This window comes from Sarcophilus harrisii, chromosome 3, assembly GCF_902635505.1.
Source record: "Sarcophilus harrisii chromosome 3, mSarHar1.11, whole genome shotgun sequence".
Lineage (NCBI taxonomy): Eukaryota > Metazoa > Chordata > Mammalia > Dasyuromorphia > Dasyuridae > Sarcophilus > Sarcophilus harrisii.
Genome location: NC_045428.1, coordinates 536,916,236 through 536,929,102, shown reverse-complemented (window position 1 = coordinate 536,929,102; position 12,867 = coordinate 536,916,236). Strand labels below are relative to the sequence as shown.

Genomic DNA, 12,867 nt, shown 5'->3' with positions numbered 1-12,867 from the left:
GCCCGGCGCCTGGAGCGGTCGCTCTGGGCGCCACAGCCTCTTCTCGTTGGTCCTGGTTTACGCGGTGTCGCACGTGGTCCCGGAGCCCCCATGTTCGAGGAGCCCGAGTGGGCCGAGGAGGCCCCGGCCCCGGCCGCCCGCCCGCCGCCGATCCCGCGCGCTGGGGTTAAGTCAGCGCCGCGCGCCAAGGTGAGTGTTAGCCCGCAGCGCGGCCTGCACTTTCCCCTCTGTTCTGCGCCCCAGGGCTGAGTCCCGTGTGGGTGAGTGCTAACCTCGCGTGTCCGCGTGTTCCTCCCCCTGGGTGTGCGTGACCCCCCCCCCCCATTCTTGGAACCGCCAGTGTCTGCGGCTCACGCCCGTGTATTGTGCCGCACTCGGCCTCCTGAATCTCGTGTGTCCCGGTAGCGCCGCTCCGCCGGGGCCCGTGGGAACCCCGCGGCGGGGCTCTCAGCCGGCGCTCCGCCGGGGCCCCGAGCTCTCTGGGAGCCTCCTGGCGGCGTGCCCCACGCCTCCCCCTCGCGGTGGGCGCCGGGATCCGCGGGTCCCGCTGTCCGTGGGAACCCCGCGGCGGGGCTGTCAGCCGGCGCTCCGTCGGGGCCCGAGGCTCTCTGGGAGCCTCCTGGTGGCGTGCCCCACGCCTCCCCCTCGCGGTGGGCGCCGGGATTCGCGGGTCCCGCTGTCAGCCGGCGCTCCGCCGGGCCCGTGGGAACCCCGCGGCGGGGGCTGTCAGCCGGCGCTCCGCCGGGCCCGTGGGAACCCCGCGGCGGGGCTGTCAGCCGGCGCGCCGTCGGGGCCCGAGGCTCTCTGGGAGCCTCCTGGCGGCGTGCCCCACGCCTCCCCCTCGCGGTGGGTCCCGCTGTCCGTGGGACCCCGTGTTGCGATGGAGCTCCCACCCTCTCCGCCGGGTCGTGTCTCAGATAGCGGGCCGGACGTAGGCGGGGAGGGACGGGGGGGGGATCACCCCTCCTCACACCCGCTTTTGGTCTGGTGTCCGTCTCTCCCTTTTTTTTATTTAAAGTTCTGAGTTCCAAATTTTTTCCCTCCCTCGCGTGCTCTTTACCTGAGACGGTAATCAGTCAGATACAGGTGTAGGGGACACCTGTGCAGTTATGTAAAACATTTCCATAGCAGTCATTTTGTACCGGGAAATTTTTTTTTTTAAAAAGCGAAAGAAAATGAAAAGAGTGCGCTTCATCCTTTGGGATTCCTCCGGATCGCTGTATTGTAGAGTTACTACATTCGCCATTCCTCTTACTGCGCAAGATATTCTGCTTCTGTGCATTTCCATAGGCATCAGTTCATGTGTCTCCAATTTTTTTTTCTGAAATCATCTTGCTTATCATTTCTTGTAGTACAGTAAAATCCATTACTCTCATAGGCCACGGCTTACTAAGCCATTCTTTTCAGTTCTTAGCCACCACAAAAGAGCCGCAGTAAATATTTTTGCATAAATAGTGCCTTTCCCCCTTTTTTTTGGATGTCTGAAATACAGACTTAGCAGTGGTATGGAAAGAACAAGGGTGTGTACCATTTTCTGTCCCTTTAGACATAGTACCAAATTGTTCTTCAAAATGATTGTATTAGTGTCCCATTTTCCCACATCCCCTGCAACATCCAACATTTTCCTTTTTTTTTTTTTTTTCCTACTTATAATCCTTTTCACCCAAGAAATTTATATTTACCTACCTGGGACATATAAAAATATATAAAATAGGTATACATATCAAACGTTTACTGATAATAAGCCATAATTTTGAGACCTATAGTTTGAGAAGCTTTGATTTACAGCATTTTTCCATATGACTGAAGATAGCTTTGATTTCTTTGTCTGAAAACTGTTTATATCCTTTTGACTATCAATTGGGGAATGAGTTGCATCTTTATAAATTTGACTCAATTATATATTTGGGAAATGAGGCCTTTATCAGAGATACTTGTTGCACAAATGTCCATTTCTAACTTAGGAACTAAATATTGCTGGAGGTGCCCCAAGGTCGTAGCTAGAAAGGATCACTTTCTATATAGTTAGGTGGGAATGAAAAATGATAACTTCTGCCCAAAATTGATATTTTGCTGAAAGACCAAAAGATGACAGTTATGGCCATGGGGCTTGTTATATCACCTGAGGAGAAAGTGTCAGAGATTTGGAGGAGGGGACTCATGATTAGGAAACACAACATGGATCTTGGGGGGTCTCTGGTGAATAAGTGACCAGACAAATCAGAGAAGATTAATGAATGCTCTTCAGAAAGAGTAGTGTACATGGCTAGGGGTGGTTTGAGATTAAGGGAGACTGAGAAAAGGCAATTCCAAGATTCGCAAGATTGCATTAAGACCCAGGGAAAGTCACAGATTAGTGCTAGAAGATTTGGCATGAGGAATGACAATTTAGGAAAGATGAGGAAAGACTTTCTGAAGAGGATGAAAACTTGAATTTGCCTTGGAAAGATGACCAGGATCCCAACCAGTAACTAGTTGATGAGGGGATGGTTCTGGCAACAGGCATTTCAGGCTAAGGTTGTGAGCACAAAAACCTGGAATATGTACAAAACATAGAATATAACGATCATAATTTAACGTCTGAAGTGCTCTTCTTTCACAGCCTGTTGCAAGCATTTCTGCCCTCATTTTCTTAACTTAAAAAGGAAAGCAACCTGGTGGATGAGAATGAGTGGTTTTAGGCTAAAGCCCCTGCCTTGAATCTCAGTTTTGGAATTCCCTGCTTGTGTAACACCTGTCTGCTAGCATCCTCTCAGCGGACCTCTGTATCCTGTTCTCTAAAATGAGGAAGTTGGACTAAAGGCATTGATTGGCCTCAAAGTCATAGGACTTTGTTTCAAATCCTATCTCTATCCCTTATTACCAAGTCACTGAGCCTGTTCCGGTCTCTCTTTCCCTATCTTTAAAATTAGAGGACTAAATCAAACGACCTCAGGTCTCTTTCAGCACTAAATCCATGATCCTATGATTAGAAGATCTCCAGTGAGCCTTCTAGCTCTCTCTGCCTGAGTCAGAGAAGAAATCAAGCCTTCATGTTTCAGAACCATACTTTGATGGATGGGCTCCAGCCTTTCTTTTTTCTTTTTTAATTAAGAACTTAACAAATAACCATGTAAAAAGACAATGAGGAAAAATATGAAATTGAAAACTTAGTATATACTGGGATTATATCCCAAAGAGATTATAAAGAAGGGAAAGGGACCTGTATGTGCACGAATGTTTGTGGCAGCCCTTTTTGTAGTGGCTAGAAACTGGAAACTGAATGGATGCCCATCAGTTGGAGAATGGCTGAATAAATTGTGGTATATGAATATTATGGAATATTACTGTTCTGTAAGAAATGACCAACAGGATGATTTCAGAAAGGCCTGGAGAGACTTACACGAACTGATGCTGAGTGAAACAAGCAGGACCCAGGAGATCATTATATACTTCAACAACAATACTATATGATGACCAGTTCTGATGGACCAGGCCATCCTCAGCAATGAGATCAACCAAATCATTTCCAATGGAGCAGTAATGAACTGAACCAGCTATGCCCAGAGAAAGATCTCTGGGAGATGACTAAAAACCATTACATTGAATTCCCAATCCCTATATTTATGCCCACCTGCATTTTTTATTTCCTTCACAAGCTAATTGTACAATATTTCAGAGTCTGATTCTTTTTGTACAGCAAAATAACGTTTTGGTCATGTATACTTATTGTGTATCTAATTTATATTTTAATGTACTTAACACCTACTGGTCATCCTGCCATCTGGGGGAGGGGGTGGGGGGCAAGAGGTGAAAAATTGGAACAAGAGGTTTAGCAATTGTTAATGCTGTAAAGTTATCCATGCATATAGCCTGTAAATAAAAGGCTATTAAATTAAAAAAAAGAAAGAAAAAGAAAACTTAGTATAGTTTTTTTAACATGTTATATGTTCAGTTTATTCAATTTTTTTTAATGTTTCATTGATTCCAAGAGTATCTTTTTCATATTATTTGCCCTCATACATGGTACCTTCTGCCCAAACTAACCTACTTCCTGTTCTTATGCCTAGCATTCCATCTCCCATCTGTAAGGTTTTGCACAGGCTGCCTGTCCCAGCACCTGGGATGTTTTTCCTTCTCACCTTCATCTTTTTAGAGGTTCAGCTCAAACCTAAAGTATTTTTTGATCCAAACTCCCCTGCTCCCAGTTGTTAGTGCTTCCTGTTAAAAGATAACTTTGTGTTTGCTTTGTATATACTTACTTAACTTGTAAGGTGTATCTCCATTTCCTCTAGGATATAACCTCCTGATGAAAAGCAGTCATTTCATTTTTGTATTTTATCCCTGTTGATGACCACAGGGCCCTCTACATAGAAAGTGTCTAATACTTCTTGTCAAACTGAATCAATTAGTTAGTTCCTAATGGGGGGGACTCCTGCTTTTCTCAGTGGGAGTAGGGATAAAGGTAGGCACACTGAGCAGGGTGAAGGGGACAGAGACCCTCATTAAGGATTCAGATTTCCTTCTCTCCCTTAACTCTTTTCTTTCCCCCAGGGCTTCAGCCGTAAACAGCTCCAAGCTACATTACAGGCACTCCAGGCTGCAGCACTGCCTTATCCTCTTCCTAACCAAGAGGGCAATGACTCCAACTCAGATTCTGACGTTGGGGAGGAGAAGAGAAAAAAGAGGAAGAAGACCCCCAAAGTGGCTCCATTTATGGAAGAAAATTCAAAGCTACCAGTTCAAAGAGTAAAAATTAAGAAAGGAGAGAGCAAAGGTAGGGAGCAGGGGAGGGAGAGGAATTTCCCACTTAGTCATATTTGTTTTTTTTTTTCCCCTCAAATCATAATGATGATACTGTAATGGAAATGGGTTCTCATCAATATGTGTACTTCTTCCAGTGGTCCAGATTGCATTCCATCCTTATCCTTTGTGATGCACACATATGCGTTCTCATCAGCCTCTCTTAGGGGCAACCCATACACTGGAAGCCTTTCTCTAAACGTTGACAGTAAGAGGGGTATGACTTCAAGGAAAAAGGGAGTCCTCTTATCTTCTTTCTGCCTTCTGTCATAGTCAGATTTCATTTCAACTATTATTAAGTCTGGATATCACACTGATGAGATAGAAGGAGACAATCAGGAGAGTGAAGCTCTATGCCAGATGAGAACAAGTTTGAAGGAAATTTATTCTGAAAAGAGAAAACCCAGAAGAATCACACAGATAGTCTTCAGAGTGATTAGATTTGACCTGTTTGGCCCCAGAAGATAGAGTGGTGGGTGGAAGTTGTTGAGAAGAGATTTAGATTTGAAATTAGCAAGGAAAAACTTCTTAATGCTTATAGCTATACAAAAATAGAATATGCTTTTCTCCTTTCCAGAAGAAATGTGTTCTGCTTCTTTGGAGATTTTCCCCCAGACGCTAGGTGATTTATTGTCAGGTATAATTTAAAGGGAATTCCTTTTACCATGGGTTGGACTAGATCAGGATTTCCTAGCCTAGTTCAAGGAACCCCCCAAATTTATTCCCATCCTGATCCTGTCAGTTCTTCTCCCCAGTAGGATTTAACCTTGATGGCAGACAGTCATTGGACTTTTGTTTTTGTGTCCCTATTGAAGACCACAGGATCCTGTACATAGTATATAATATATAATAATAAGTATATAATAAATACTTCTTGTCAAACTGAATCAGCAAGTACAGCCCCTAGTTCTTGGGGCTTTTCTTAGTGGGAAATAGGGATAGATGTAGACACACAGAGTTGGATACAGGGGACAGCAGCCCTCAGTCAGGACTCAGATTTCCTTCTTTTAACTCTTTGCCTTTCTCCCAGGACCTCAGATACCAACATCTCCAAACTACATTACAGCAGTACTCAGACTGGGTTTCTTTTTTCTTTATTCTGGCCAATTGACCACAAGGAACTAACTAAATCTTTTTCTGTTATTACATTTTTTGAATAGCTTTTATTCTACACTTATTGCATGTCATCGTTAATAATTTGTGTAGGCTACATAAGTTTATTAGGCTTCTCTCCATTTTGCTCTTAGGGGTGGTCAGAATTTTGAAGTTTCAGAGATTGCAGTGTTCTATGATCATAACACCCATATAGCATCTCTAGGAAAACATTGGTGTTATAAAAGATAAGTATGGAGTCCTAGAGCAGTGACAGATCATTGAAATCATTGCATGTATGATTTATCATTGATATTCAGCCTACTGTCTTCCTGTTAAGTTCTGGGACCACCTTGTGCTTTTGCAATAAATAGTTTGGATTTTATTATACATACATATGCACACTGATGGAATGGCTACCTTTCGGCTGCATATGGTAGTTTAAACCATAGAATTGTCAAATTTAAACAGCAAAACTCTCTCCTGTAACCTGAACCAGATAAAAATGTAATTGGGGAAAATTAATAAACTAAATTAAAATACAGTATAGATTATGTTAATTTGTTTTTTTAAGTCATTTTGTGTTCAGCAAGGATCCATTTCTAGTTGCCTTGACCCTGATGTAGACATAATTTGATTCTTCCTATGTGGATTGTTAGTCTTATCTTTTTTTAAGTGCTTATGAATATTTTTAATATTAACGAAGTTCTGTAGTATTATGAACCTTGATACAACAAATTTTAGAAACAGGAACATCTGGAAAATCTTGCCATCTATTGGGAATTCCTCTTCACATTAGTTTTTATGTGTAACATCTTCCATAATAATCTCAAACAACTTTGATGAGCACAGATCTCATTTTATGTCTCATTTAACATTGATCTCTGTTGTCATCTATCAAAGAATGATATTTTCTTTTAATTTTTGGTTGCATTTAAATTCCAAACTGTCTCTTCTCCTTCCCCATCTTCCTATACAGACCACTATTTTGACACGTGTGTGTGTGTGTGTGTGTGTGTAGATAGATGTAAAACCATATTTTGCATACTTCTGTTTTTCAGTTCTTTTCTTTGGAAGAGGTTCTTTCTTCATAGGTCTGTTGTAGCTGATATGAGTATAATATTCAGACTAACTTTAGTTGTTCACAATTATTCTTTGAACAATATTGCTGTTCCTATATACAAAATTCTTTTCTATCTTTTTTTTTTTTTTTAATAAAATTTTATGGGGCAGCTAGGCCCTGAAGTCGAGAGAACCTGAGTTCAAATGCGGCCTCAGACACCTAATACTTCCTAGCCTTATGACCCTGGGCAAGTCACTTAACCCCAATTGCCTTGTAAAAGAAAAGAAAGTTTGATTTTCTAGTAGATCCTCCTTGCCTGCCTATTTCCCTTCCTATAATACCTACCTTGTTGAAATTCCAGATTGCAAACAATTATAATTAAATGAAACCAATTCCCTCACTGGTTATGTCCGAAAAATATATCTCAGTCTATATTCTGAGTCTATCCTCTTTCTGTCAGCAGGTGGACAACATGTTTTATCATGAGTCCTTTGGAAGTGTTTGTTTACTGTGTTGATCACAGTTCCCAAATCTTTCAAAGTTGTTTGTCTTTACAATATCATTGCTGTTGCATAAATTGCTCCTAGTTGTGCTCATCTCACTTGTCATTTGTCTTCCTAGATTTCAATGAAACCCTCCTTTCATCATTTTTAAAGTACAATGATATTTTCTCCCATTGATATACCATAATTTATTCAGTTACTCCCCTATTCCTTACTACTACGAAAAGAGCTGCTAGGAATAGTTTTGAATTTATCAATCTCTTCCCTCTTTGTTCTATTTAGGGTATAGCTTTAGTAATGGTATTGCTGAGTCAAAGGTGTGCACAGGTTAATAACTTGTGGGCAGTAGTTCTAAATCACTTTATACAATGCCTGCATCAGGTCACAGCCCCACCAGCAATGCATTGATGTGTATTAATAATACATTAATGCTTCTGTTTTCCCACAGCTCCAGCATTTTCCATTTTTCCTTTTCATCAGTTCTGCTAATCTGATGGAAGGTAAATCCACAGGTTTCTAACTTGTGAGTGGCTGGAGCTGAACAAAGCAAGCTAGAGAGAAGAGTCTGTCTGGAATCAAACAAAAGTTTAATTTCAGAGTGAGGGACATGACTTGTCCTCAAGGACACATATTCTGGAACCCTACTCCAATGAGCAGGGAAGGATCTCAGTACTAATAACTGTGGCCAATGACTGAGCTGTAGCCCCGACAGTGAGGGGCAATAATGTGATAAGGTTGACTCAGAGCAGGGCTTCATGACATGGGTACTTCAGGTACTTGTCTAGGCCAAAGAACATCTGGTACTGCTCAAAGTATTACAATGAACCAAATCTAGAATTTTGCCATGGCTGAGATCATCCAGAGGGCGAGTCCAAAGGATTGCTGTTATGTCAAGCTCAGGACACAGCCTTGGCTCTGGAAAATGGGGTGTCTCCTAATATCTTTTTTAAAATGTGGCTATTGATAACTTGAATTTTTTCTTCTAAAAACTGTTCATATCCTTTGAAACTTTTGAAACAATTGGGATATAGTTCATGGAATTATATATGATCTTGACATGCTTTAAAGGTACCCTGTTTTACTTTTTAATTTTTATTGAATAAAATGCTTTTGTATAATCAATAAACAGTGAAATTTTATATTTTTGCATTTTCTACTCATTTCAGTCCTTTGTTACCTAATATGGTTCCATAGAGAAGGGAACTTAAAGCTAGGGGAATCTGAGTTCAATTTCCAGGTCTACCATTTACTGCCTTTGTGATCTAAATCAAGTCATTAACCTTCTTGGGCCTCAATTTCCTATCTGTAAAATGAGGAAATTGGACTACATCCTTCTAGCTCTAGCTATTTTCACTTCTCATGTGTTCATCAATATCCAGATCTTTCTTACAATTTTTTCTTACAAAAGATGAGAAAGTATTCATATTGGTCTCATTTATCTTTTCAGTCTCTTCTAATTTCCCTCATCTTTTTTTATTCGACTATGATTCTTAAGTTTGTTAGTTATCATTTCTCCTATAATATTTAATCATTTTATTGGAAACACTTGATTTTTCATTTTCTGAATTGGATTTTCTCTAAAGTTTTCTTTTTTCCTTCTACTTTTGTTGTTATAGTTCTGTTTTAGTTGCATAATTATTGTGGTTTAAGATAGTGACAAATGTTCTGGCCTTGACCATAACCACTCACTTGGCCATCATTCTGGAAGTCCAATAATTTTTTTTGTTGTTGTTGGTTGTATCTATATTCATCTTTTTAGACAATGCTCCCGATATCTCTTTATTGAAATCCTTTGTGTTGTGTTGGTATAATTCCAGGGATAAAATTAGCAGCTCAACAAACTCAGGATCCATCATCCGCCAATCAATCACTAAGTAGTGATACTATATGTCAGATACTATGGTAGGCTTTGGTGACACTGAGACCAAAAAACCTTGCAGAAGACATTTTATTTGATTACAGTTTAGTATTCAGATCATTAAAAGTATTTATTACTTACCTAGTTACAAGCTAAAAAAGACAAAAGGTAAGCATTAGGTATGATTGCCCATTTACACTTGTAATGAAGACTTATCCTAAAATGGAATTACTTAAGTAAAAAAAGGAAAACATGAGTTCCTGCCCTCAAGCACCTTACATTCTTTCTGTTAGCTGCTTTGCTTTGGGCAAAAAAGAGAGTTTCACTATGTATCCAGATAATTAAAATTCCCCATCATTGCCAAATCATCCCTCTCTGGTATGCCTCATCATATCTCTACCATACTGCTTTGCTGAGCTTGTGGTCTGTTCTCAAATTTACCCTGTGTTTCTTCTGTTTGGCTGTTCAGTCTCTGTCATCACCAACAGTCTCTTTCCTGGGGCTTCCTCCATCATTTCCCACAAAAATTGCATGGCACACTTTCTTCCCCTATATTTTTTTTAATTCTACACAAGTGACTGTCTTTTTCATGTTTCCTATCCATTCTGTTACTCTTGAACTCCATCTATTGCTGCATTCTAAGTATCAGTCACATCCCAGCAAGTCTCAGTGATTTTGAAACTATATTTACTTTCTTGAGTTATAAGCTTTAGTTTCCCTTTTTTAAAATAATCTCTACTTGGATATCAGTACATATGTCTGGGCCCAGGAGTATTATATCTAGTCCTTTTTCTCATTATTATTTCCTTTGAATTCCTCACCTCTCCACCTATCCGTGATATTTTTCTTGATGCCTTCTATGGGAGCCAGTTTAGCTACTGTACCTGTACACTTTCCTACTAATAGCCTTACCCTTGGAGGACTGGATTTTGACTTCTCATCCTTGGAAACAACCTGCCTCTGAGCTAGAGAATGGTGAAGCTGACCTTTCAGATATTGGGCTTTGGGGTAGTTTATCCTGGCTCTCTACCAACCAAAAGTCTTTCAAAATTTTACCCCTACAGGCTCTGGAACCCCAAAGAATAGTGATCTGGTCTCTGTGCTTCCCCAGAAGGACCCAGCCCTCATGAGCACCACTCACAGACCAGTGGAAGATAGGAATACCACAGAACCAAGGCTAAGTCGGAAACAGTGGAGAAACCGTCAGAAAAACAAAAGGAGACAAAAAAATAAGTTTCTGCCCCTGAAGCCACAGAGTGTTGCAGCTCCTGAACAGGAGACTGCCCCTGAACTGACAGAGGAGTGTGAGTCAACGTTGGAAGCAAAGGAGTCAAGGTCATCTCTGGACAGGGGTGGGATGCTTCGGGCAAAGATGAAGCTAAGGCTTGAAGGAGCTCGTTTCCGTTTCCTCAATGAGCAGCTTTACTCTGTAACCAGCAGTGCCGCAAGCCATATCTTCCAGGAAGACCCTGAGGCCTTTGAGCTTTACCATCGTGGCTTTCAGAACCAAATAAAGCGATGGCCCTTGAAGCCTGTGGACCAAATCGTGAAAGATTTGAAACAGCAGTGAGTAAGGAAAAGCCCCTTAAGAGGGCCCCTTAAGGGCAGCTAGGAGCAGATCCCCTAGGAGATCACTAGAACTGATAGTCAAGATAGTCCTCTGACTCTTGCCTCTTTGTCTTTGCAGGCCAGCATCCCTAGTTGTGGCAGATTTTGGTTGTGGAGACTGTCACCTTGCCTCTAGTGTCAGGAACACCGTTCACTGCTTTGACCTTGCTGCACTTGACCCCCGTGTCACAGTATGTGACATGGCCCAGGTGAGAGTTCAGTTCTCTGTGAATTTTTACTTCGCTATCTAAGTTGTCAATTTCTAATAGAAGGTATCTTCTCCCCTGAAAAACCCTTGTCTCTGGAAACTTCTACTTTCTCATAATTGTCTTTAACCTTTTATAGTGTCACTTCTTCATGTCAGCCCTTGTGGCTTTCTATAAACTTTCATCTCCTTGTCTCAGACCTACCTTCCTAGAGGAAAGTCACATAAGGCCTTATTTAGCCCAAGAATCCCTGATCTTCCCTATATAATCCCTCATTTCACCCATGAAAGCTTTACCCAACTACTAGAAATTACCACTTCCCTCCTTAAGCCTATAAGTTTCCCTGGAAACCTTTCCTCCCATATGTAAGAACTCCTCTTTTGGGAGCCCACATTTCTTTTCTTTAGGAATTTATGTTTTTGCTTGAGGTAATAGGACCTGAGTTTCATAGTTTCCCCTCTCTCTCCCCCCACTCCAGGTACCCCTCAAGGATGAGTCTGTGGACATTGCTGTTTTCTGCCTTTCATTGATGGGAACAAATCTGAGTGACTTCCTGAAGGAGGCAAACCGAGTGCTGAAACCAGGGTATGAGGACCTCTTGGAGGTGGGGTCTGTGTGAGGACTCCCTCCCTTTCCCTTCTGTTGCCTCCTCCACTCATCATCCTATTCAGCCTTTTAGACCATCCCTGTCCCACACTGTTCTAGTATCTAATTGTACCTATATCCAGAGATACCATTCCTTATAAGGTGTCATCCAGCTTCCTCTTAATACATCTTTGAGGCATGTTTAGAAGGTGCTAGTTTTAGAAGACTTCATTCCATAAAAGAGATCTAATCTCTGGCTATTCATCTTCCACTTTTGCTTCTTAGATGTACTTGGGGCCAAGCAGAGCAAATATGATCTCCCTTCCCTATGTCAGTTCTTAAGACATTAAAGACCCGGGTCATGTTCTTCTTCAGACTAAACATTTCTAATTCCAATATGTGACCTATTAGTGACATCAGTTTGTCAGTGTCCTTCCTAAATAGGGTCCCTCAGAACTGAACACAGTATTAAGGTTGTGACCTGATTGGAGTCCATTTAGATATTACATAATAGCATGAATTTAGAGTCAGGAAGGATTGTAAAGATGATCAGATTCAACCCTTCTAACAGTTAAGGGAATTCCTCTGCCTTTCTTAATGCTGCCTTCAGTCCCCTTAGTTTTCCCACCTACCATGTTACAATGTGGACTCCTGTTGAACCGACTGCCACAGTCTTTTTCATGGTTTTTTATGTCTATACCTCCCCAGTCCCTTATTTATATGGTGGGATTTTTGAATTTTCAGATGTATTACTTTACATTTATCCTTCTTAAGTTTCATCTTATTAGGTTCAGACCATTTTTCTGATTGACAGAATTCTCTTTGGGTCTTTACTTAGTAATTCAATGCTTAGCTATCTTCACTCATTTCATATCATGTGTAAATCTAATCAATGTGCCATCTATGCCTTTATCTAAACCATTGACAAAAAATATTTACTAGTATAAAGCCAAAGGGCAGGTCCTTTAAACATTCCACCTGAGAATTCCCCTAGTTCACATCGACATTTTGGATTGTTCAAGCACTTTGGAATCCCCCTCATCCAGCTTAAAATTTATCATTTTATCCATAATATCATGAAAGAACTTGCTAAATGCCAAGTGAAATTAGGAGAGATGCTCAAGATTGTTTTAGATTCAGTCCTTAGCAAGTCACATAATTTTATAATCT

At 41.2% G+C, this 12,867-nt stretch overlaps 1 protein-coding gene across 1 annotated transcript; it reads left to right on the top strand.

Moving 5' to 3' along the window:
• Window positions 1-67: 67 nt before the first annotated feature.
• On the top strand, window positions 68-11,091 carry RRP8 (ribosomal RNA processing 8). The gene is made up of 4 exons (XM_031962092.1): window positions 68-189; window positions 4,534-4,756; window positions 10,363-10,868; window positions 10,986-11,091. The coding sequence occupies exons 1-3, from the start codon at window positions 91-93 to the stop codon at window positions 10,866-10,868; spliced, it is 828 nt and encodes a 275-aa protein (XP_031817952.1). The 5' UTR covers window positions 68-90; the 3' UTR covers window positions 10,986-11,091.
• The last annotated feature ends 1,776 nt before the right edge of the window (window positions 11,092-12,867 follow it).

Bases quoted from the DNA above. Each gene is read 5' to 3' on its own strand.
- RRP8 (XM_031962092.1), top strand. From the start codon at position 91: ATGTTCGAGGAGCCCGAGTGGGCCGAGGAGGCCCCGGCCCCGGCCGCC. The intron at 190-4,533 runs GTGAGTGTTAGC...TCTTTCCCCCAG, and splicing joins AGTCAGCGCCGCGCGCCAAG to GGCTTCAGCCGTAAACAGCT. The intron at 4,757-10,362 runs GTAGGGAGCAGG...TTACCCCTACAG, and splicing joins TAAGAAAGGAGAGAGCAAAG to GCTCTGGAACCCCAAAGAAT.